Below are 25,620 nucleotides of genomic sequence, written 5' to 3'. Positions count from 1 at the left end.
CGCAAATCTTCAGGTCTTCAGGCAAGGTTACTCATCATGCAAGTGTTACCCTATATTACCCCAGTGTTACCTTGCAGATGCACTCTGTGCAGGGGTCGATGTTGAGGCTGCCTTCCAGACTGCACTCACAGCGTGAACACAGGGGGAAGTCCCTGTAGCCAAAGGCACAGCGCTCACAGCGCTCACCCACAAAGCCCTCTTTACACAGACACTGCCCTGGGTTCAGACCTGCACAGCACAGTCAATACAGCACAGTTAGCATTGACCAATTAGCACAGTCAATACGGCACAGTTAGTGTAGTCTAGTTAGCACAGTCAATACAACACAGTTAGCATAGTCTAGTTAGCACAGTCAATACAGCACAGTTGGCATAGTCTAGTTAGCACAGTCAATACAGCACAGTTAGCATAGTCCAGTTAGCACAGTCAATACAACACAGCTAGCATAGTCCAGTTGGCACAGTCAATACAACACAGTTAGAATAGTCCAGTTAGCACAGTCAATACAACACAGTTAGCATAGTCCAGTTGGCACAGTCAATACAACACAGTTAGCATAGTCCAGTTAGCACAGTCAATACAACACAGTTAGCATACTCCAGTTAGCACAGTCAATACAGCACAATTAGCATAGTCCAGTTGGCACAGTCAATACAACACAGTTAGCATAGTCCAGTTAGCACAGTCAATACAGCACAGTTGGCATAGTCTAGTTAGCACAGTCAATACAACAAAGTTAGCATAGTCCAGTTAGCACAGTCAATACAACACAGTTAGCATAGTCCAGTTAGCACAGTCAATACAACACAGTTAGCATAGTCCAGTTGGCACAGTCAATACAACACAGTTAGCATAGTCCAGTTGGCACAGTCAATACAACACAGTTAGCATAGTCCAGTTGGCACAGTCAATACAACACAGTTAGCATAGTCCAGTTGGCACAGTCACAGTACAATAAAATCAGTACAGTTCCGTGTTTGTACCTTTCTCCAGCTTGGCGTGGTTGTCATCTCTGATGCAGGCAGGAGTCAAAGACCCCCTCATGTCACAGCCACACTCCACACATGGGTTCTCACTGTAGGGCGACACCTACACACACAGACACACACACACACATATATACACGCACACCCAGGAGGAAACAAATACACAATGACCATTCACATTCCACACAAGGTACACACTGAAATTAAAAGTAACGGGGACCATAGGGAAACAAAGGAAGACCAGGGGGGTCCTCAGGAAACGAGGACCATAGGGACACAAAGGAAGACCAGGGGGGTCCTCAGGAAACGGGGACCATAGGGACACAAAGGAAGACCAGGGGGGTCCTCAGGTAACGGGGACCATAGGGACACAAAGGAAGACCAGGGGGGTCCTCAGGTAACGAGGACCATAGGGACACAAAGGAAGACCAGGGGGGTCCTCAGGAAACGGGGACCATAGGGACACAAAGGAAGACCAGGGGGGTCCTCAGGTAACGGGGACCATAGGGACACAAAGGAAGACCAGGGGGGTCCTCAGGTAACGAGGACCATAGGGACACAAAGTAAGACCAGGGGGGTCCTCAGGTAACAGGGACCATAGGGACACAAAGGAAGACCAGGGGGGTCCTCAGGTAACGGGGACCATAGGGACACAAAGGAAGACCAGGGGGGTCCTCAGGTAACGAGGACCATAGGGACACAAAGGAAGACCAGGGGGGTCCTCAGGTAACGGGTACCATAGGGACACAAAGGAAGACCAGGGGGGTCCTCAGGAAATGGGCACCATTTTGATGGATTGGATTACAGTGACCATAGGGACACAAAAAGGGTATCGGATTATGGGACAGTGAGGAGACAGTACCTCGTGGGGTCTGTAGAAGCCATCTGCACAGGTCTCACAGTTGACACCGGCCGTGTTCTGGGTACAATCGATACACACACCCCCGCCATGGAAGTGTCCATGCGAGTTCATGCTCATCTTGTGGTCGTCCATAGTTTGGTTGTAATAGCAGTCCTCGGCCTTGTTGTGGCAGTTACATTCTAGTGGAGGAGAATATTAAATAGGTCAGATAACAACTAATGTATCTTATAGGTAGACTCAGATATTGCGATGAGGGAGATGCAGACTTCGCTCTCACACCCTGTCTCTGCACATGTGCATGGGTTCGCTTCACACTGTTAGAGCCTGGTAGGTACGGGACCAAAACAGCGGACAAGTTTAGCTTCGCGCTTCACCGCTCCTCGTTGTTGCGGAAATTGACCCACTATGCTGTTTACTTTGTGCACCAATGTCATATCGCTGAGTCTACCTTTAATGTGAGAGTAGTGAAAGGTTAGTTTATATTAAGAATATACACTGAGTGGACAATACATTAGGAACACCTTCCTAATATTGAGTTGACCCCCTTTAGCCCTCAGGACAGACTCAATTTGTCGGGGCATGGACTACAAGGTGTCGAAAGCATTCCACAGGGATGCTGGCCCATGTTGACTACGCATGTTGACTACTATGCGTCCCACAGTCAGCTAGATGGGGTGGCAGGTAGCCTAGTGGTTAGAGCATTGGGCTAGCAACCAAACGATTACAGGATCAAATCCCCGAGCTGAACAAAGGGCCGTCTTTGTAAATAAGAATTTGTTCTTAACTGACTTGCCTAGTTAAATGTAAAAAATAAAATGTCCTTTGGGTGGTGGACCATTCTTGATACACACAGGAAACTGTTGGGTTGTGAAAAACAGCAGTGTTGCAGTTCTTGACACACTCAAACCTGGCACCTACTACCATACTCTGCTCAAAGACACATACATTTTTTTGTCTTTCCCATTCACCCTCTGAATGCCACACATACACAATCCATGTCTCAACTGTCTCAAGGCTTAAACATCCTTATTTAACCTGTCTCACCCCTTCATCTACACTGATTGAAGTGGATTTAACAAGTGACATCAATAAGGAATCATAGCTTTCACCTGGATTCACATGGTCAGTCCATGGCATGGAAAGAGCAGGTGTTCCTAATGTTATGTACACTCAGTGTATGCATGTTCAAACAGGTTTTGATTTTATTCTGTACTCTTGAGTAAATACAACTTATGTGCAATTTCATTAAGGTGCTGAAACAGCTCAGATATGATGATATAAAATAGGACATTAACATAAAAAGCTTGTAAAACCCCATACAGTAGCTAACTCTGCTTCACATCTATTGATATTCAAATGTTTGAATTACTTCAAAAGTGTCTCATGGAATTCATCATAGGGATGGAAAACAAAAACCTCTTTCATGTGGGTCAATGAATAAGTGAGACATGCAAGTGGATTTAATTGAAAAGCGCGAAAGTTATTTTATCTGGCACACTTTAAATCAAGTCTAAATCCAGCATGTAATTCCCATGTCTTTATTTACCAAGTGACAAACCAAGGGCAACATGCACAGTATGGTATTCTACTTAAGATAAGGTTTAAACTTATTTCCCCTTAGGCCCAAAAAGACCAAGAGCAGCTTACTCTCGCATGTGTTGCCGTTGGAGAGGGTTCCCGGTTGCCACGGTTCCTGGTGGTAGCCGGGGCAACACTCATTACAGCTCTCCCCACACGTATTGTGCTCACACACACACTGCAACTTCTGAGAGGACAAAAGAGAGAGAGAGGTGAGGAGGAGCCACAGGAAGTGACCGATTGAATGCTTATGCTCTAGTCCTATTGCCAGCTGGGAGTGGGACACACACACACACATTATTTTCACATTCTTCATTGTCAAACAAATAGCTGGTTCTATACAAGGTGTGAAGTGACACTTGTGTGTTGTATGGTTATCATGTCATGATGTTTGTGTGTTACAGATGTAGGATCTTAATTTTGAGCCAGTTTGCTACAGCAGGAAAATAATCCAACAGCAACAGGAAATGTGAATTATTATGTGGATTATAATTAATTGAAATTTTTGTAGGGGTTAATACATTTTTTTCACAAGGACAAACCAAGCCTGAAATTTGAAAGCCTTTTAAAACTTCAAATATACTTCAAGTTTTACATTTCCTGCATTGCAGGTCAAATTAAGATCCTACATCTGTACGTTGGTGTGAAATATATGAGTGCATTTCCAAGTGGCAAGTTGAAGGGTCACAGGATTAGTGCTTGCTTTCTCATCCTCTTGTTAAGGTGACATTCCCCCTTAATGAGGAAGGCAACCAATTCAACTGAGCAAGTGTTGGGCTGTACCATTCCTTCAGGGACTATAGGGGGAGCTGAGAATACTAAATTCACTTATAAAATTATAAAAGTATATTTCTCATAAAGAAGTATTACTACCATACTTTGCATCAAATTGATATAAAAGTACTCTTTAGAATAGTTACAACAAATTAGCAATGAACCGATGTTGATCCCGATAAGAGGAGCTTAATTGAGTCAAACTGTGACATGTTTAACATCTCACACAATATGTGAAAGGCAGTAAACAAGTTTTACACTAAACAAAAGCTGAATGACAGCCACCGTGTGAGTCTGAACGGGCAAAACTGAAGACGGCCTGGAGTTACCTTGGCAACGGGGTCCCAGGGGCAGCTCTGGGCGTGGCCGTAACAGATGCACATCCCGCCCACTGAGATGTCCTTGATGGAATAGTAGTACTGCAGAAGGAAACACAATGCCAATCAAGTTAGAATGACAAGACAGAAACAAAATACAAAACCAATTACGTTAGAACACTCAAATCTGCCTGGAGAGATGACAACTGATGTCTAAACTTATACTTCAGACATTCTGATGCAAATATCTCGTAATTTAATGTTTGTTAAAACCATAAAAATGCAATATACATTTTTTAAAATTGTTTTTCAAAACGCACAAACCACATATTTTGAATGAACGACCAATTTGGTTTAACATAGCATTTAAACAGAAAACAGAACAGTTAGTGAGAGCTAGTGCTAGTGCTTTAGCCATACCCGTCTGGTGACGATGGGGTCCACTTCCTTAGGGTCACGGTAGCTGAGGGTCATGAGGTCGGCGTTGAGCGTGCGGATCCTCTGCAGGCGCAGCCGGATGTAGCGGGCTGAGGTGAAGTCTAGGAGCTCTGGGGTCAGTTGGTCAGCACTGGGCCGCCCGTTGATCAAAGACGTGTGGATCTGAATAGGACAGAAAAAAATGGAAAGACTAGTGGCAAAAATGAACAACACACATACATATTGACTGAAATACATCATTACCATCATTTTTTCTCCGATATCACTTGCCTGTCAGACCACCGGCAAATGACATATAACAGGGCTAAACAATATAAGACACGATCAAGGATCTCACTGTGGGCTTTGGGGTGTGTCTCAATAGTCTGAAGTGGCTTCAACTCCTTGTCTCCCTAACCTTGTTAAACTACTGAGATGCACTCTCAGGAGCTGTGAGTAACCACAGAGTATCCTAACCACAGACGTTCATTACGGCTCTGCCTCGGCTAGAGTTACATTAGCCCAGCAGGCTGGCGTCTAGAACTCTGGGAAAGCAGGCTTTCATTATCGGAAGGACGGTTTAGTCATCCCACTGTCTGGACTACATGTGCTAGAGGGGGGCGCACAGAGCCCATTCTCATCTAATTATCTGCCTTGAACCAGACCTAATAAAGCAGTGGTCTCAAACTCCCAGCCTGTGGGTCACCAACGTGCAGCTCATGAGCTCAATGTGGTTTGCGGGCCGGGAGTTTCAGACCACTGTGGTAATGTAAAGTTTAAATAAATAGATAACTACCTCTCCGTGCTCCAGGGGTACGAGACGTGAGTAGTAGGAGGTACAGATGACCTCGTCGTCTCGTTTGTAGGTGGGGGGTCCGAAGCGGGGGGTGATGTTGTAGCGGGTCAGACATTCTGTGTCGCTGATGGCGTAGTACTGCCAGGGTGTGTACTCCACACCGTCCATTGAACGCTCCAGCACCCAGTTACCGGGACGAGGGGAGTTGGCTGCCTTGATTATGATGTAGGCCACCTGGAAAATCTGTAGACACACACAGACAGACAGATTTTAATATTGCATATTTAACAGTGAGAGTACAAAGGACACACACACACACACACACTCATGCACTCATGCACACACAGACACACAGAGTTATTCTCCCACCCATAATATTTTATGTCTGGATCTCCATTTTGTTGTGCATGACTGGAAGCTCAGGCTGTGCACCTTAAATACAAGGCTTTTCATTCACAAGAGCACAATTAAGTATTTGATTGACAAGGAGCACATATGCAACAGATCTGTTTTGACATAATAACAGTGTACTGACACATTTAACCACTCAGTTACCGCAAGCTCTCTGTAACCCTCTTTCATGTGATGTCACAATGTTAATTGCATGTTTGATTGAATTCCAGTCTTAGTGCATCTGGCCCTAACAGTGCACCGTATGACCCCTATGACCCCATACACAGTCATACGATAGGCTACCAAGCTAAATTGTGGGGTGGGGTTACAGCTCCCCTGAACCCCACTGTGAGACCTTGCCTCCACTCTCTCACTGTCTCCTCAACACTCCACTATGGGCCTTACACAATCACAGGGCACTACTAGACTGCCATTGCAATTCCCTCTCTTTCACCTCTCTATGACCCTCTCAGTGAGACTAATAACAGTCTAGCCTGCCTCACATAAACGCACATAGAACCTTCTCAAATTGGCTTGTCAATGGTGCGTTTCCCCAGGGGCTGAGTGGAACCCCCCCACCCCCGTTAAATCCTCCCTAAAGGTTCCAGGCAGCGGCACGAGGCTGTAAGTCTACCTTCCGGACAGGAGGCACACGTACTGGCGTGTCCCAGCTGATTTACGGCTGATTCATAACTTCCTCAACGGCGAGGGAACGCGAGCGTTAGCGGGTATCGTCGCCAAGCCACACCGAGTCGTTCCAGTGCATCTAAATGTCAATCCCGCCTCAGGGCTGAGATGGATCATATGAAACAGAGAGCCGGTTGACTTTCCTCAGGTTATGTCTGAACCTTAAGTTACAGAATGATTTGCCCGTATGGGAATCTGAAAGCTAGACAAGACATTCGGTTCAAACATCTTTGGCTAAATGCCTTAGTCTGTATAGAAACCATGGGAAATCCTCTCTACAGCCGTGAATGATTCACCTGTATGGGCCTCCAATGGCTATAAAACATCTTTAGCTAAATGCCTTAAGGCCTTCCCACACTGAATGTCGGATTCAGTCTTTTACATTTATTGTATGTCACACTGTGCGATGTAACCAAATACAACTCTGGATATCAACCTGGCCAGATTGTACGATTTGCTTGTTTTGTCGTCACATTCTGCTATTGGCTTGCATGGCTACGTTAGTCGACGTAGGGTACGCCAACTGCAGAGGTGTATTTGATCTGCACATTTGCCAGGAAGCCTCCCTCTATGCTCATACGTGACTGAAGTGAGTTTGGAAAAAGTATGCATCTTAGAAATAGTCTTCACAGACAAACTTGTCCCAAAATAAGATTTTAGTTTTAATTTTTTTTTTTTTGCATTTATTAAAATCCCATCAGGAAGCCTGATTTCAGATGTGTCATGTAAACAAGATTATTAGGGAAATCGTTCGTCTCGCAAAGCATGTAAACGTTTAAATCAAACTACTATATTAATCTGACTATTCACAATAATCCTATTTTTGTGTGTGCATACTCAGTGCCTATTGGTTGGTCACCGGGATCTGCTCGTAACACCAGCCAAACTACACGATAAAGGCTCTAAAGTTCAGACACAGACAGAACTCTGGTCGAAGCCTACGACCGCACTTGGTGGTACTTAATCGGCTGACCTAGAAGCTGTCACACTGATCGACAATCATTTACGACCAGACAATTTGCCCATGATGGCAAAATTGTGGCATAAGCTGGATGAAATTGTACAGTCTGTGCAGGCCTTTAGTCAATATGGGAATGTTTGGGTTGCCAGATTCTGATATCTCCCCATGTCCTTGAGATGACTAGATAGATGGATGGAACAGGAAAAAAGGTAATGTGATCAGTGAGGTTAACATTCCTGTCCCAGCAGCAGCTTTCTCTCTCTGAGACTTCAATCTGTAGAATCCTTTTGACAGGAAGCATCTTTATTCTCATCAAGGAAGCTTGGTCCCCAAACCTTCTTTGGTTCTTTGGTCACTGGCCCAGTCTAGTCCAGAGTGTGTGTGTGTGTGTGTGTGTGTGTGTGTGTGTGTGTGTGTGTGTGTGTGTGTGTGTGTGTGTGTGTGTGTGTGAACGTGTGTGCACGTGTGTGGACCAGAAGTCCCCACAAGAATAGTAAACAAACAACAATTTGACCAACTGGGGACATTTTGTTGGTCCCCACAAGGTCAAATGCTATTTTTGGGGGTTTAGGGTTAAGGTTAGAATTAGTGTTAGGGTTAGAATTAGGTTTAGAGTTAGGAGCTATGTTTTAGGGTTAGGTTTTTAGGTTAAGGTTAGTGTTAAGGTTAGGGTTGGGAAAAAAGTATGGGTTAGGGAAAATAGGATTTTGAATGGGACTGAATTGTGTGTCCCCACAAGGTTAGCTGTACAATACTTTGTGTGTGTGTGTGTGTGTGCGTGTGCGTGTGTGCGTGCGTGCGACTGTGTATGTGTGTGTGTGTGTGTGTGTGTGTGCGTGCGTGTGACTGTGTGTGTGTGTGTGTGTGTGTGAGACTGTGTGTGTGTGTGTGTGTGTGTGTGTGTGTGTGTGTGTGTGTGTGTGTGTGTGTGTGTGTGTGTGTGACGGTGTGTGTGTGTGTGTGTGCGTGTGCGCGTGTGTGTCAGCGACCTCCCTCAAAGGAGCTTAGTGTTCTCAAGGCAAACAGATGCTGTGAATGGACTGGGTTAGTTATTGAATCGTGACCTAATCCTGATCCATGTGGACTCCACTAAATGGATGCAGACCTGAACTATTGTGGACTAGCTGCCTTTGTGCCTCAACTTAACTAACCAATTACTAGAACACTCCATTTAGAGGATACAAGTTAGTTAACATCACCAGATATCAGTTATTTCAAATGTAAAACTCGAGCGACTCCTGTGCCGGGCCGGGCGCATGCACGCTGACACGGTCACCAGTTGTACTTTGTTTCCTCCGTGACATCAGTGCGTCTGGCTTCCAGGTTAAGCGAGCAGAGTGTCAAGAAGCAGTGCGGCTTGGTAGGGTCGTGTTTCGGAGGACACATGGCTCTCGACCTTCGCCTCTCCCGAGTCCGTACGGGAGTTGCAGCGATGGGATAAGACTGTAACTACCAATTGGATACCACGAAATTGGGGAGAAAAAAGGGGTAAAAAATTATAATAATAACAACAAAAAAACAGATTTCAGTAGTTGATAGTTTACTAAAATTGTGATCTGAGTGCCACATTTCAGCAATATGTTTTGATGTGACTAGTTACTGTGACTGCTAGAATACAGTGTTAGTCATTACTAGATGCTAAGCGCAAAGTTGTTCCCACTGTGTCTCTTTAGCCACCCAGTCATTACCACTAAATCCCATTCCGCCCAGTAGGACCCAAAGCTCTGTGTAATGGCGTGCCTCGGCTAATCTGCCTAGTCACTGTGACTGGCTGGCGGACTTTGATGTGAGCTAGCAAGACCTGGCTGCAAGTAGCCGCGGGAAGCAGCAGAGGATTATTTTTGTAATTAGCTGCCATTTTGGATCAGGTGGGGGGGGGGGTTGTGGGGATTGTCTCAAAGGATAAGTGAAACAGTCTGACCAGTGTGTTAGAAGAATGAATCGTGGGGTAATCAAAGGGTAAACTGTGACCTACCGAGACAAAACGAAAACACATACACTTACTAACACTTTTCCAATTGGAGAAACATTAAGTAATAGAAATGTGCTTCCCAACCGGTAGCCGGACTAGCCTCTGTGCCAGTTTGGCCGACGGGAGAGAGGATGGAAAGATAACAAGGGGGGGAGAAGACAGTCATGGGGACCCAGCCAGTGGGAACGAGCAGAACCAGGCTGCAGGGATAGACAGGAGGATTACCCATCAGCCCCTAAGCCGTCAAAGGAGCCCAGATCACCAGTTGAGCTTCGCCCTTGGCGGGGCCGGGGCTGTGGGGCTCAGAAAGCGGAGCTAAGTCCCCTCACTGGAGGGAGAAGCCTAAACCAAAAGTAAATAAATATGGCCACCACTGACACTGAGCAGAGCTATGTCCTTCTTGCTACTAATCACCAACATGCTATAAAGACCTAATCTCTGGCTTGTTACAATACAGACCAAACTGTCTGTGTGTGACAATATGTTAGACACAAAGTTAGACAAAGTTGATTTTGAATATGTAAAATTGTCAGGTAGATTACATGAGTATTTAATAAATATTCAGACAGAAACAGGATGTCCTTTGGCTCCCCTTTTTTTTGTGTCTCTGACACTGAATAGAAACCAGCAGAATACTGAAAAGCAGTAAATTCTCAGGCCTGGTCAAGACCAACTTCCAGCAGTTTTAACATTTAAGATATGCTGTGGTGGCAGTAAAGTAGGAATCCAGACAATAGCAGTGGAAGTCATGGCTGTGGGTTCCGACCACATAAAAGAGGCTGGCGTTTGGCCACAGGCCTAGAGGGTGGAGATGAGTAAGTCTTTTGTGTTGGTGGGAGATGGGAGATGGGAGATGGGGGAAGGGCGATGGGGGCCAGAGAGCCCCGTACACGACAGGACATGCACTCAGAGAGGCCCAGCCACACACCGGACAGGACAGTGTGGATATCAGCCAGTATGAGCCAGTGTAGGAAACCAGCCACAGCCAAGGCTCTTTCACCAGAAACACTTATTGTAAGTTTTGAATCATATCACAGAGAGGCATTCTTTTGAGGTTGGGGTTGGGGTCAATTCCATATTGGAAAATAATTGGAAATTGGCCATTGGCTTCAATGATCCCCCCCAATTCAGGATTTGTTCAATTCACATTTGAATGTGAATTTGAACTGAATTAACCTATCCCCATCAAGTGTTATGGATGGTCCCTTCTCACCAATCACAACCCATCAACATACTACCTTCCCACATTGTTTACATGAAGTGTATCTATAAAAAGTAAGTTAACATGTTGACATAGCGACGGGCCTTGCAGGTTATATTTTGTCAGAGGGTCATTACGATGGCTATTGTGGTGGACGGTGGCGGCATTGTCGCCGTAAAGTGACAATGTGGGCCAACACAGCTGGGCAGTGGGAACGGGGGCTGTTTGGACAGCAGCGTCTGCATTTGCCCCTCTCCCTCTCTCTCCTGGGGGGCCCACAGGATGAGAGCTCCAAATGGTTTCCCCTCTGTTTGTTTGACTGGGGCCTGTTAATTGGATAAAGAGTTTGGTTGTGTGAGTGTGAGTGTGTGTGTGTGTGTGTGTGCGTGTGTGCGTGCGTGCGTGCATGTGCTTGTATGTGATGTGCTGGAATGGCATCCACAGGCAGATTAGCCAATCTAAATCCTGACACTTTGACACTGTTTCCTGTCAGGTTTGGACTCTTGTGGATACTGGTCAATACAAGTACTGTCTGCCAGGCACCACACTGAGGGTTTTAATCAAGATGGATGCCACTGTTACCGAACCAAAAACACATCATCAAATAAGTGAAAATACAGACATTTCACTTAACATAGAACATATGTGCAACATACTATAGAGAACAGAGAATTTAATAAAGGAAGATATAGCCTAGATATAATGCTATTATTTCTTAGGGCATCAGTTATGAGAATTAGTGTTCTCTCACGTGAATACTTCGGTATTGCGATATACTGTAGCAGTTAGTTGGAGCCAAATTATCTCAGCTCCTCAGAGGAGAGGGCTAGCTAGGCTAAATCTTGAGGTTTTTAGAGATATAATGAATCAGTCAAACAAAGCTCCCATTGACAAGCTCAGGTTTTGAGAAGTCTGAGTCATTTTCAGTTGGTTTACGAGTTGGGATATTATGCTCTTTTTGACGTCTGCAATTTATAATGTTGGTTTATTGTCATGACACGCTTGGTTTTGCTTTTATTAACTTAATACAAATGTTTGTTTGATCTAGTGTGATAATATTCAATTATTGTTGTATGATAATGTAACATCTTGAATTATTTGGCCTATACTGTGTATTCAGCACCAGATACATTTCCATCACTCACTACTACGATATCTCAGTGTCTTGACAACTCTCTTTGGTAGCAACGATAGAACATACTGTATAATTACATTACCATATCAAAGTTATCACACGTCAGGAATCACACTGGGAATGTTAATGAAATATCGACCTGTAATCCCAACTTCTCTCAGCCTTTGATTTTCCCTGTTTCTGCATGTGTCTTCACAATTTTTCCCCGATAACTCTCGAGGGGAAGGAAATGGAATCTTCTGCGGTTGCAAATGAAATGTGGAGATAAGTGTACGTTTACTGCGGAGTAGTCCCAAACGCTCATTTTGAATCTAACACGCTAGATTAAAGTGACTGGCTCCGAGCTGTATTCTCATCACCACTGGCAAAAATGTTAAACAAATATTGATGGGTGGACGGGAACCTGTGTATTCCATTTTCTTCTCCTCCATTGCTAAGCAGTAGATAAACATCACATCTCAAATGTTAAGCCTGTTGAGGTAGCCTATAGTGGTGGGGGAAAAAATCGATACAGTTACATATCGGGATACTATTTTTGACGAGATTTCTGTATTATTTCTTGCGCTACCCGGCTGTACCTGCACCAAAACTCCAGTCTTTTCCCTTCATATCGTGTTCTCCATCTTCTATTTAAATAGGGAGACCATTTCAGCACTTATATTTACACCAGCACTTATATTCACATAACTGATCAAAACTCATTTCCTCATGGCTCTCTTTTGTCCCTCCGCAGGGAACATATGGTGAGCAATATGTGATAATATTATATTGTCAGGTCCCTGGCAATTCCCAGCCCTCGTATCAAAATTGAGGCTAAATCTAGATGGAGCATGACGTGTAATCTAGGCAGACAGAGCGTTGAAAGGTCGGTGAATGGCTACACACACGCACACTTTGAAGATTGTATTTTCACATGAAAGCAATTACTGGGATGTCTACATCCAAATTAGTTCCACATGTGCATTCCCAAGGTCAATATAAGTTGCTGGAATTCCCAAGAGGAAGTGGGGAGGGTCCACATCTTAGCATTATATAGTGTGCACCTCTGAAACAGGTTGGTTAAAAGACAGGACCATCACAGCCGACTACTATGGTGTGTGTGTGGTGGCTCGATGAAAGAGGGTCTTGTTTCGAGTGCCTGTTGAAACAGGATTTTTTTAAGTAGCTGGCTCAGCTCTGTCCCCCCCCCCCCTCCCCCTTTGGGAGAGAGAGAGAGAGAGAGAGAGAGAATGTGAGAAAAAAGAGGCATTCAAAAAAAGAGGCCATCCAGACATAGCCCCCTCCCCCCAACATTTGTTTATCAGCAGCACCCACGTTTTATTAGTCGTATGTATAGGATACACATGGTAAACACACCGTCCAACGACATGCTTACTTGCAGGTTCCTTCTCGACAACGCAACAACAATAAGAAATAATACAAGATAAGGATACGAACATAAAGTAAATGGCTCAGTAGAATGGAATACATATTTTAGCCTAAGTATAATACAGGAAGGCACAATTTAGAGTGTGTGTGTTCTCACCATGTAGCTAAAGAAAGAGGTGCAGTGTAAAAGCAGCAACATAGCAGTCCTCAGAATTCCTACCTGTCGTAAATCCAGAGTGATGGTCACCAAGTGGAACTGGCGGCCATTTTTTATGCTTGGGCTCTGCCACCACCCATTGGTGCCGTCAATAGCATTGGTGATTGGATGTTGCTCTGCATAATATCAAGAGAATAGCAAGAACATAAATACCACGAATCCACACCTGGAGCACTGTACTTCAGACAGATGACTCAACGACAGTGAGACTGTGGAAAGTCAAACTGTCTGGAGCACTTGCCAGCAGGCATAACAGTAAAACCCCAGACTCTCCTCCCCAGCCCTCCCCTATGCATACTTAGAGGCTCTCGACTCCCATACCTTTGGGGTTTTGACTCTGGGCATTACAGGTTCGACACTGGGAGTTGCGGATGCGTCGTCCTGGTACGTGTTCCACCAGCTTACAGTACATCTCTGGCTCAGGCTCTCCACAGGTGGCGTTGGTGGTGATCTCTGCATTACTGGCCAGGTTGAGGATGGCAGGGAAGAGACCTGGCAGAGATAGAGATGGGGTTTCAGACCATGACATGCATCTATCTGCACACAGAGATAGGGTATGACAGAGTACATGGTCTGTCTATTCACATAAGCATGCACACACTAGAAAAGACTCCTTCATACTTACACATTATTTCATTTCATTTAGTAGACAGTCTTATCCAGAGCCACTTAGATAAGCACACACACGCACCTTCACATTACCCCCCCCAAAAAGAGCAGTTGTATCTCTCCCTTCCAACCCCTCCCTATTTCCCACCCCCAATCTACACCCATCCTCATGATTTCTCCTCTGTGTATCTGCAAGGCATGTCTTTGAGGAGCACCCCCCCCCCCTTCCAAACACACCCCTATCCCCCCATCCCCCCACTCTCCACCCACATGTTTACATGGACCATTGATAGGTAGAATGGTCAGGTCGAGGAAATTGACAAAGACTGGAGTCTATTGATGGGTGGTGTGGGCAGCTGTGGGCTGCTGTTATAATTACCCCAATGCCCTCTGGGCTTCAAGGCCTTTGTCCCAAAGCATCTCTCCATCTCTGTCTCCTAACAGAGACTTCAGGAGGCTTATGCTAACAGATGAAATTCTACACTGAATAAAAATGAAAAAAGAAATGTTTTTGACAGTGTGCTTATAAGATGCTTGTCATTTTATAATTTGTTAACCTTTGGTATAAAAATTAAAGGCCTGCTGGTCATGATTTATAAATGGTTTATACGTGTGTTTACTAATGCTAATAAATATATTAACAAATTATGCTTACACTGTTTATTAATAGTTAATAAACTAGATGTTTCTGAGCAGATCCTCAAAGAAGTCAAATCAAGTGTCACATCAAACAAAATTTCAACTTAGGGCCACCAATAAGATAGAGATGGCGCTGACTGCATGTGTGGTTATGGGTGTGGGTACGCAGACCCGCGAGCCACTGCTGACCCTCATGATGAGTTTAGATTTTTTTGTGGCCCCCACCCCCATCAAAGTCGCCATACCTGATCTAAAAGATATGTAAGATTCCGAGGAGAACCTTGTTAGCTTGGCCTATGACTTAATCCTATTGAATTGAATGGCCCCAAAGCATTCCTGAGAACACTGACGAGAACACTGATGAGCACTTCAGAGGCTCAAGAGATAAGGAAGCTGGGGGATGAAGTCGTTAGCCTAATGACATAGCAGCAATGAGACATCTGACCAGACCAGTGGTAGCATGTCTTGGAGTCAGACCCACTTATCAGTAGTGACCATTGGGATCAATCCATTTTCAGCATATGAGCCGGTACCGTACGGTTCGGCTCTGCAAGATAGTGTGAAACCGGTATAACTGACTGACAGACTGTCTGTTTGTCTGTTTGTCTATCTGTTGGTCGCTCGGTGGCTGCTGATTTTTCATTGACAGAGAGGCTTGACCCCTGTGCTCTGTGGGCTGAAAGGGGACACTCAGGGAGAACGGATTGGTAAGCAATTATCCAGTTCATGACTACTATTCATTAGGTTGTTATAATGCTTTTACCACAGCTTGCCTTAAAAAAAATAACTTGATTTAATCTTAGAAACTATCCTGGGATAGAAAGAAACCTCAACCATGTTCTCTGACCAGCCAAACTCACAATGTTTTCATAGTTTGGAAATCAATTATGTCTATTGATTTTAGTCATCCTCAAAGCCAAATCTTAAATCTCAATGGATTTGAGCCTGTGAAAGTGAAACACAATATGTATTATTTTGGCTCAGGGTAGACCCAATCCCAAGAGGGCTATTTAACAGTACCTAGCTTTGACGTGATCAAACCAGGTGCCGATAGCTGTGTGAAGGCAAGTGACACAGTGACAGCCCTGGTCAGCTGAATCAACACACCACATGGGTGGTATGTTATTGACACACAGCAACTGGTTGTGGACAGGGACAGTCAGTCAGGTCCTGGCATTTCATCAATAAATCACCACCTAGTCGTGATGTAACGGCACACTGCCTGTCCCATTGCCTAGTCAGGCAATGCTGTCACACATAGATGTGGTAATTTGTGGTAATTTCAGGATTGTTAAGTCTATTAGCTGGGGCTCCTTTGTATTGGGGATGCTTTAGTCATCTGTCTGCGTAATCTTGGCTCCATAATGAGCGTTGCCATATTGTGGAAAATGAAATCAAAGCCAAGCTAGCGTCCTTGTCCTACTTGTGTTTATTTTTCTATAATTATGGGCTTTAATCCTCTTTTGAACTGTTGATCACATACTGGGTGTCTTATTATATCCTGCCTGGTTGGCCCTGTCAAGGGGTATCGTCGGACGGGGTCACAGTGTCTTCCGACCTCTCCTGTCTCAGCCTCCAGTATTTATGCTGCAATAGTTTATGTGTCGGGGGGTTAGGGTCAGTCTGTTATATCTGGAGTATTTCTCCTGTCTTATCTGGTGTCTAGTGGGAATTTAAGTATGCTCCCTCTAATTCTCTCTCTCTCCCTCCCCTCCCAGAGGACCTGAGCCCTGGGAATTTGCCTCAGGACTTCCTGGCTTGATGACTACTTGCTGTCCCCAGTCCACCTGGTCATGCTGCTGCTTCAGTTTCAACTGTTCTGCCTGCGGCTATGGAACCTTGACCTGTACACCGGACGTGCTACATGTCCCAGACCTGTTTTTAACTCTCCCTCTCTACCGCACCTGCTGTCTCTCACTCTGAATGCTTGACTATGAAAATCCAACTGACATTTACTCCTGAGGTGCTGACATGTTGCACCCTCTACAACCACTGTGATTATTATTATTTGACCCTGCTGGTCATCTATGAAAATTTGAACATCTTGGCCATGTTCTGATATAATCTCAACCCGGCACAGCCAGGAGAGGACTGGTCACCCCTCAGAGCCTGGTTCCACTCTAGGTTTCTTCCTAGGTTACTGACTGTGTTGCTTTGGATAAAAGCATCAGCCAAATAACCATTCAATTTATACAGTATATACATCATCCATTGTCCTTTCCAGCACCAGTTCCAGCAACTATGGTGGGTGCATAACCAGGCCAGCGTGATACAGCTAGGCTCGGCTCAGTAGAGTGAAAAGGACATCAGTCAGTCAGTGAGGCCTGGCCAATGTTTGGACAACAAAGTCCTGTGATTGACTGGCCTGGACCTGGGCAGCTCCCCAAAAGTCAGAGGTCATCATATCAGCCTTACACATAGACTTTGTAACTGTCCCATTATGGCGTCAGTGAGAGCATGGGCTGTGCCATTGAGGCCATGTCCACCCTGAAGTAGTCTTCTACTACTTCTATGACGGTGCACACAGCCACCTAGAGTGTGTTGTTTGATCAGTTATAAAACCAAGGTTGCCGATATTACCTGCAGTTATGGAATGTTTCCTCACGAGTATAATTCATTGGCTGATCCCTCCTGGTGACCTGGATGGAATTAGGAAGTCCCACCTAGTTGACTATTTCAACATGAAAGTCCTCAATGGCGCTGCTCATGCTAAAATTGACTTTTTGGCACTAGAGTCCTCTATCTATCTCTATGGCTTTACCCAGGATTACCAGGGGGCTAATTCTGCTAAACTGCAAACATCTTTGGAATGCCACTGTCACTGAACACAAAAGACTAACGTTTCAACAGCTCAATCACTGATAGATAGCATCTGGGTCAATAAGGTAAAAATGCTGGACATGGCTGAAGATGTTAGCCAATATACTTTGGTGGTATATTTGGAGGCTCCTGAATGGCGCAGCGGTCTAAGGCACTGCATCTTAACACTAGAGGAGTCACGACAGACACTGGTTCAATTCCAGACTGTACCACAAGCAGCCATGATTAGGAGTCTGATAGGGCGGCGCACAATTGGCCCAGCGTCGCCCGGGTTTGGCCAGAGTAGGCAGTCATTGTAAATAGAATTTGTTCTTAACTGACTTGCCTAGTTAAATAAAGGTTAAAAAAATAATAATACATTAAGAAATATATATACCGTATACCAGGGTTTTTGGAAAAAGACAGGATGGTTTTTCAATACAGTCTAAACGAGTTCTTTGAAGTTTTTCAACAAATGTGAATATTTATAGCTACTTTTTAAGTTAATACCTGCTGTCAACTTGTGCAATATGTTAGAAGACAAAGCAGATTACGTTCTCCATTTCACTTGTCACATTATCTTACATTATGAAGCTTACCGTAGTTCCCCAGAACAGTTGAGCCAGTCTTGCTTTTGTTTGTATATAGCACAACGGGAGAAAGAGGGAGCTGGTGAGTCCATTGTTCACATGAGGTGATGAAGTTACACGTATGCAATTCATTACTAAATGTTTGCCATCAGATATCTTATAACGGCTTTCTGCTGTGTTTGAAAGTCAAAGAGCTCTGGATTAGTTTTTTCCCCTGTCATTCCTACAATAAATTATTTATACTCCGTTCTTCTCCCCTCTGCTCCATGTACACATGCTGCTCTTCCTTTAGAAAAGCATGCATCACAACTTTGTTCATATTATGTACAATTTCTCTCGTTCACTTTCTCTTCTAAATGTCCACACTCACCAAAAATGACATTCGGTAGCTACTAGTTAGGCTTGTATAATTTAATGAGATGAATTTGCCTATCTTTACAATTAGTTTATGGTCGTTTTAGCATTTAGCCAACATAATCTATGTGATTTTGCTATTAGTTTGTGCTAATTTTGTTAGCATTCTGGTAATAGAGGCAAAAATGTGCTTTTCTTGTGTTTCTAGCGCCCCCTTGTGTGCTATGCCAGTAATAACGTAAATCCCGGGATGAGAGAAGGACAGTATGACGATATAAAAATCTGGATACAACCCAAGCCTATTAGCCAACTACCGTTTAGCAGTTCAGGTACCATTACTCAGCGCTTAGTGGACTCGGGTTATGCAGAGAATGTTGTGTAAATAGGATGAGAGTGATTGTGAATTGATTGAACAGTAAAAGTAGTTTAACTGATCGATGCATTCTCTGTGTGGCACATATATTAGTAAAAGTGTCTATTAGAGGGTTTTTGGTTCATCTGCAGAGAGTTTGGTTGGAATGTTCTTGTCTGTACTATTTCGAGTAACCCTCCCCCTCACAGTCAATGGGATTCAGCTTATGCTAGCCTTCAAAAGCCCTTCAAAATAGCCTTCAAAAGCCCTTCAGTTAGAATCATTGCTCGAAAGTTTGGAGAAAAAGGTTGGAGGATGGCACACAATCATACTAAGTACTTAAATAACCATTTGAAAACACCTTACTAGCACCTTACTACATTGCCTTCCACCCCAGTAGGGTTAAAATGCCTGTCTGCATTACCAAATCTGCTTGTGACTTTGTTGAAAGTTTATAAGTCAAACTTTCCCTTTAATAATTAACCACAGGTCATGAACGTGATTCCTTTCTAGATCAGGAGAGGTTGGTGATGTTGATTTCCAACCCCCCGTGGCTTTTTCCACACTAATATCTAACCTTTTTATGAGCTACGACACACACACGCACACACACACACTCAGCTGAGGACACAATGTAAGCGTATCGTCTTATGAACCATTATCAAAGTGTATGTACTAATGTTATAACACCCAGTACCTCTGACACTAAACCAGGAGGTAGGCAACTGAGTGGATCCAACAAGTCACTCACTCCATTCCAGCTACTCAGAGCCACTCAAAGGTGAGAAGATAATCACAAAAACTCTCTATCTTCAGCATCTCTCATTATTTGCAGTGCTTCCTCAAACCACCTTGAATCCTAATAGGCCCCTACTAAACGTAATCAGATGGGAGGGTGGACTGATAGCAACTAAAGAAGGTGACACAATCAGAACAATGGAGTTTCAACAATGCGGTTGACTGATAAGATATGCAGTCGCAGTGTGACTCAGATGACTAATCTCTGTATTGGAGAGTAGAGGTGTAATAATAAATGTAGAGATACGGAGCAGCTTTGTAATATAAGATATATAGCTGCTGGTTGTAGCTTGAATCTTATTTGTACAAAGATAGATAGCAAGTAATTGATATCAAATCAAGTGGCATTTCGGTGGTATTTCAGGAAAAAAATAACCCAAGTACTGTTACAAAATGGTATTTCAGGAAAAAAATTACCCAAGTACTGCTACAAAATGCTATTTCAGGAAAAAAATAACCCAAGTACCGTCACAAAATGCTATTTCAGGAAAAAAATAACCCAAGTACTGTTACAAAATGGTATTTCAGGAAAAAAATTACCCAAGTACTGCTACAAAATGCTATTTCAGGAAAAAAATAACCCAAGTACCGTCACAAAATGCTATTTCAGGAAAAAAAATAACCCAAGTACTGTTACAAAATGCTATTTCAGGAAAAAAATAACCCAAGTACTGCTACAAAATGCTATTTCAGGAAAAAAACAACCCAAGTACCGTTACAAAATGCTATTTCAGGAAAAATATAACCCAAGTACTGTTACAAAATGCTATTTCAGGTAAAAAATAACCCAAGTACTGTTACAAAATGCTATTTCAGGAAAAAAAATAACCCAAGTACTGTTACAAAATGGTATTTCAGGAAAGAAAATAACCCAAGTACTGTTACAAAATGGAAATAGAGGGGCATGAACAAACTACACGCCTGAATGTGTCCACACAAATAACATGTCTCAGAATTTAAGTCGGCATGTTCTTAAATGTGCCTAAAAAACTTCAGTACGCCACTCTTGGTAACTTTTAATCGTATGCATGCTTACAGTACTAATTCCCGGGTGCACTACAAATCCTCTAGTTATCATTTTTACAACTGTCCTCCTCCAACTTCCCCCCTTCAGTGTGATGGTAGACCTATAGCCAGAGGGCATCCTAAAGAGAGAGCTCTGTCATTACTATAGTGCCAACCCATCCATCACGCCCTACTGTGGTCCAGACACAGATACTATAGCTGGATCCAGACACACCTGGCTCTATATAATGATGAGTTCACTTTGGAGGTGTAAAAGTCACTGTCTTAAAATGAGGCTTTAGCTACAGTCAAAATCCCACAGTGGTGTGGTGCTATGAGTGTAAATCAATTATTTCTCTCGGGTGCAGGGTAATAATTATGCAAAATGGACCCCCTGACACCGTTTTCAGCTACCAAAATGGTTGATCATTTCCCAGAGAGAACAGTGTTATGTAGCACAGCTCGACTCAAGGTATCATTCATTAGATCACACTGTAGCAAAAAAAAAGTTTTTCTTATTGGACAAGTTCAGGTAGTCCATCCCTGTTTCAGTCCATTTTCTTCTATTTGGTGTATTAAAGAATATGACCCATCTTGGTTCTGTTGACCTCTTCACTGGGTCTCTGTCTTTCACATTGTCACATAAAAATCTCTGGTGAGAAATCCTATTGGTATGGTAAAGCTGGTTTGGATTCCATTTGGGAACCCTTGCATATTATTGTACCAGAGTGTTAACACCACCTAATGTTATGAGCTCTAATGAGATTTCACTCTTCATGCTGGGAGCAAATGGGATTGGCACCTTTGCTTTGAATTTGTTTGACGTGTTAAATAAATATAATAGATATATTTGTTGCATTTGGAGATCCCCAACATGGTAAGGCCAACAAGTGGGTACAAGCTTCTCCAATGGCTTTGGAGAAAGGAAATTCCACAGTTACTGGAATTACTCAAAGTTTTTCACTTTAAAATGTAGGCCAAACAAAAACCCCTGATTTCAAAGTGTAACAAACCATACAACTCTATGCCCAATTACAACATTGAACAATTTACACAGTAAATAATACAAAGAAAACATTTACTGGAAAATCTGTGCAGATGCAAAGTTTGGTAACAGAATAACTAGGGCTGAGAATAGCCAAGGACCCCACGATACGATATTTTCACGATACTTAGGCGAGAATACAATATGTATTGCGATTCTCACGATTCTTATGATTCTATATGTATTGCGATTCCATACTGTGATTTTATTGCGATTCAATGTTCCAAACATATTGCTCACCATATGTCTGCTGCAGAGGGACAAGAGAGAACCATGAGCAAACAAGTGTTTACCAGTCATGGAAATAAAAGGGCTGAAAACAAATTGGGTCCCTATTTAAAAAGAAGATGGAGAACAAGCTATGAAGGAAAATACTGCAGTTTTGGTGCATGCACAGCAAACTAGCGTAAAAATAATATTATGATACTGTCAAAATGATACGAAACGATATATCATAACAAATGATATCCCGATATGGATACCTTTCCACCATCACCAAGAATAATGGTAAAACGTCCCTCAGTTTTATTCTGTTACTGAACTTTGTATCTGCACAGTTCCTCCTGTAAATAGGTTTTTGTCAAATGTTTGTGCATAGAGTTATATGGTTTGTTAAACTTTGAAGTCAATGGTTTTGGTTTGGTATACATTTTAAAGTCTTATCATAATTCCTTTACCATGGAATTGCCCAGAATTCTTCTACATGCAAGCAATTACTCAAGTTCTTAAGTATTCATGCATATCAATTAAAAGTGTGTTTCTTAAATGTGTTTACTAGAATGGCGAAAAGTTTAACAGTGCATCAAAATCTGATTTTGATTTCAAGTAACACAAAAATATACACACAAAAAAGACAAACCAAGAGGGCATGTAATGAAATCTGGTCTATTTGAACCCACAAAACTGCACCTCAAACATTTTCTACTGATGACATGATTGTTATTGCAATTAGAGGCATTGAATTCGGGCTTGAGGGCGACCCGAGTATGTTAGCATGACTATGCTTTGGAGAAAGAGGCGTCAGCCATTGTCATTTATTTCAATGACAATGGCCTGGAATTTCTGTCATGTGAACCTCTTGAGCAAAGACCGTTAGGAATGAAAGGAGAGTAGGTGAGAAAACTAATAATGTTAACGGTTTAACAAAGTAACTATCACGTAGATTGGCCAGTGATATTAGTTTACTGGTGGTGCAACATGTTGTATATTAAAATGGGTAGCCGACTTTCTAATTACTTAGAAAGCTCCTGTTTGTAAATTACAAACTTAATGGCTGAATTATTATGCCACAAGTGTCCAATTTCAACACCAACACCCCATGGTTAGGCCTATTACTTTTCACTCAATTTATGCAATACATACGATTTATTCTGGTAAATGTAAATAACAGTAAAATAGTAATTAGGCCTACTCCAAGTGTATTATAGACATCAATAAAACAAAGTATAACGTTACTATTTCTAATCCTCCACTTATGCTTTGCATTAATTAACGTGCATATTCATTACATTGCATAAATAATTACAAAATGCTTTGCCTCGGATGCACTGAGACCTCGTGCTGAATGAACATTCAGTCAAAATGCAGTCAATTGGAAAATGATTATTTCCAGCTCACCTCTTTGCTGGCAGTCCGCGGAGGATGCCCATAGCAGCACAATTGCACAGAAGAAGAGCTTCATCTTTCTCAACACATTTGGGTTGGGTTCTAATAAATATCTCCAATAATACGTTAGGACTATATTTTCTAATGTTTACAGGAAATTATAGACTAAAGTTGTTGTCTTTTTGTCTTTTTATCTCTCCTCTCATTCATTCAGCTAACTTTTGTCTCAACTTTTTCATTCTGTCCCGCTACAAAGTCGCTGGCTGGACCGCACCATTTGGTGAGGAGCAGAGGGGTGTGACCAAATTGCACAACTTTAAAAGAGTAGCCCTTTTAACCTCTATACAAGCCGAAGGAAACACTGGGTCAACTACATAGAAGCAGGCCTTTAGTATACAGTACCAGGTGGTAGAATTCTGCAACCATGAACTATAGCCCATGTAAATATTGAAGCATGATAATGAAACTGGAATGGAAAGCATCATTGAGTCACCATTATTCAGGGCATTCAATAACCACAATCAACTGTACAAAGTATATGTAATATAGGCTTCTGTTTGTATCAAACATGTCTTCCAGATGAATTGCATAATGTTATCAACAAAGAGAAACAAAACTAAGCAATTTACAATTCTGGATATTAAAAACTGTTAGCGAAATTAAAGTTTGATCCATTTAGATACTTTACCAATTATGATATAATTCCTAGAGGGCCTAATTTTTGGGTCAGGCGTGTGTGTATTACTGCCCTCATGTGGACACAATGAATATATATGGGAATGATAATAGGGCCAACACTACTGCAGTAATACAAGAGACCAGCAGTGTGAATAGTCAGGAGTGTTAGGGGGAGTCTACATGACGTATCACTAAGAGCTACAGATTTTATGATGATGATTTGTGTTTCTATAGGGCTTTTCTTCAGCTTGAAGCATTTCATATTGTATGGGGGCAGAACTCACCTCTTATCTCCACTACTAAAATTGTTCCATAACTACGTTTATGCTTCGTATCTATTCACACAATAAAGTATCTGGGGCAGTTGAAACATTCTGTTGTTGACATAAGAACCTAGACTGAGTGCACATAACATTAGGACGACAAAAAATGTAAGTGCCTTTGAATAGGGTATGGTAGTAGGTGCCAGGCACACCGGTTTTATTGTGTCAAGAACTGCAATGCTGCTGGGCCCACCACCCAAATAACATCCAGCCAACTTAACACAATGGTGGGAAGTATTGGAGTCCATGCCCCAGTGAATTGAGGCTGTTCTGAGGGCAAATGTGGGGCAGGATTTTATAGAAAGTATCTCTGCAATGTTTTATGTGACAATGTCCTCACACCTCACCCTTTTTGTAGAATGAATGACTTCAGTGACTTATTGATAAATGCCAATGCCATGCCATTGTGCATGATAACACCGGATGACAGAGACATAACAGACATGATTTTTCATCATACAGATAATCACATATGTGACAATGTCCTCTTTTCCCTCTGTGCATGGACAGTGAGTAGAGAAATTATTGCTGTCACCATCCCTGTCTAATGAGCCTGTAAAGCACAAACATGACCTATTTTGACAATGGCCCTGTATCTACTTCCCCAGAGTCAGATGAACTCGTGAATAGCATTTTTAAGACTCTGTGTCCAGTATGAAGGAAGTTAGAAGTAGTTTCGCGAGCCAATGCTAACTAGCATTTGCACAATGACTGGAAACTCTATGGGTTTCTGCTAGCATGTTATTCCTATGCTAACACCGATTCCTGGAAATGATTATGGGTTAGGTGTGTATAGATCAGGACAGTAGCAGTCAACACTAATAGAGATATGGGTACAGGAAGGTGATCCCACCGGGCACACACTGGTTGAATCAACATTGTTTGCATGTAATTTAATTTAAATTACATTGAACCAACAATGGAATTGACATTGAATTGTGGGTTGAAACTCCCCTATTGAGTTATGGCATTAATGAAGTTTCACCAGCTTGCCTAATATAACCACCATCTCTTGTGTGAAGATACTTGGGGAAACCAGATGGAAGGTTTGAGTGATGCCAGTGGAGACCCGTCATTCAGGGAAGGTGGGGCAGAGCTAAACAAAGAAATATAGTACATACAGTACCAGTCAAAAGTTTGGGCACAGCTACTCATACAA

The 25,620-nt window shown here is 42.8% G+C and overlaps 1 protein-coding gene across 1 annotated transcript in view; it reads right to left on the bottom strand.

The window, feature by feature from the left end:
• The window catches only part of LOC110490937 (laminin subunit alpha-1), a 68,915-nt gene extending 45,197 nt beyond the window's left edge, over positions 1 to 23,718 (bottom strand). Inside the window, exons 1-10 of the mRNA XM_036943995.2 lie at positions 23,473 to 23,718; positions 13,986 to 14,156; positions 13,668 to 13,780; positions 5,731 to 5,973; positions 4,938 to 5,117; positions 4,530 to 4,619; positions 3,496 to 3,613; positions 1,849 to 2,027; positions 984 to 1,089; positions 71 to 228 (exon numbers count right to left, since the gene is read on the bottom strand). Of these exons, the coding sequence (XP_036799890.1) occupies positions 71 to 228; positions 984 to 1,089; positions 1,849 to 2,027; positions 3,496 to 3,613; positions 4,530 to 4,619; positions 4,938 to 5,117; positions 5,731 to 5,973; positions 13,668 to 13,780; positions 13,986 to 14,156; positions 23,473 to 23,536 (1,422 nt within the window). The 5' untranslated portion in view covers positions 23,537 to 23,718. The remainder of the gene's footprint in view (positions 1 to 70; positions 229 to 983; positions 1,090 to 1,848; positions 2,028 to 3,495; positions 3,614 to 4,529; positions 4,620 to 4,937; positions 5,118 to 5,730; positions 5,974 to 13,667; positions 13,781 to 13,985; positions 14,157 to 23,472) is intronic.
• Positions 23,719 to 25,620: the final 1,902 nt, after the last annotated feature.

The sequence above is a fragment of the Oncorhynchus mykiss genome, chromosome 15 (genome assembly GCF_057628025.1).
Source record: "Oncorhynchus mykiss isolate SJ-2025 chromosome 15, ASM5762802v1, whole genome shotgun sequence".
In the NCBI taxonomy this organism is placed as follows: Eukaryota; Metazoa; Chordata; class Actinopteri; order Salmoniformes; family Salmonidae; genus Oncorhynchus; species Oncorhynchus mykiss.
The sequence above is the reverse complement of the archived record's forward strand: the minus strand, read 5'-3'. Positions and strand labels throughout refer to the sequence as shown.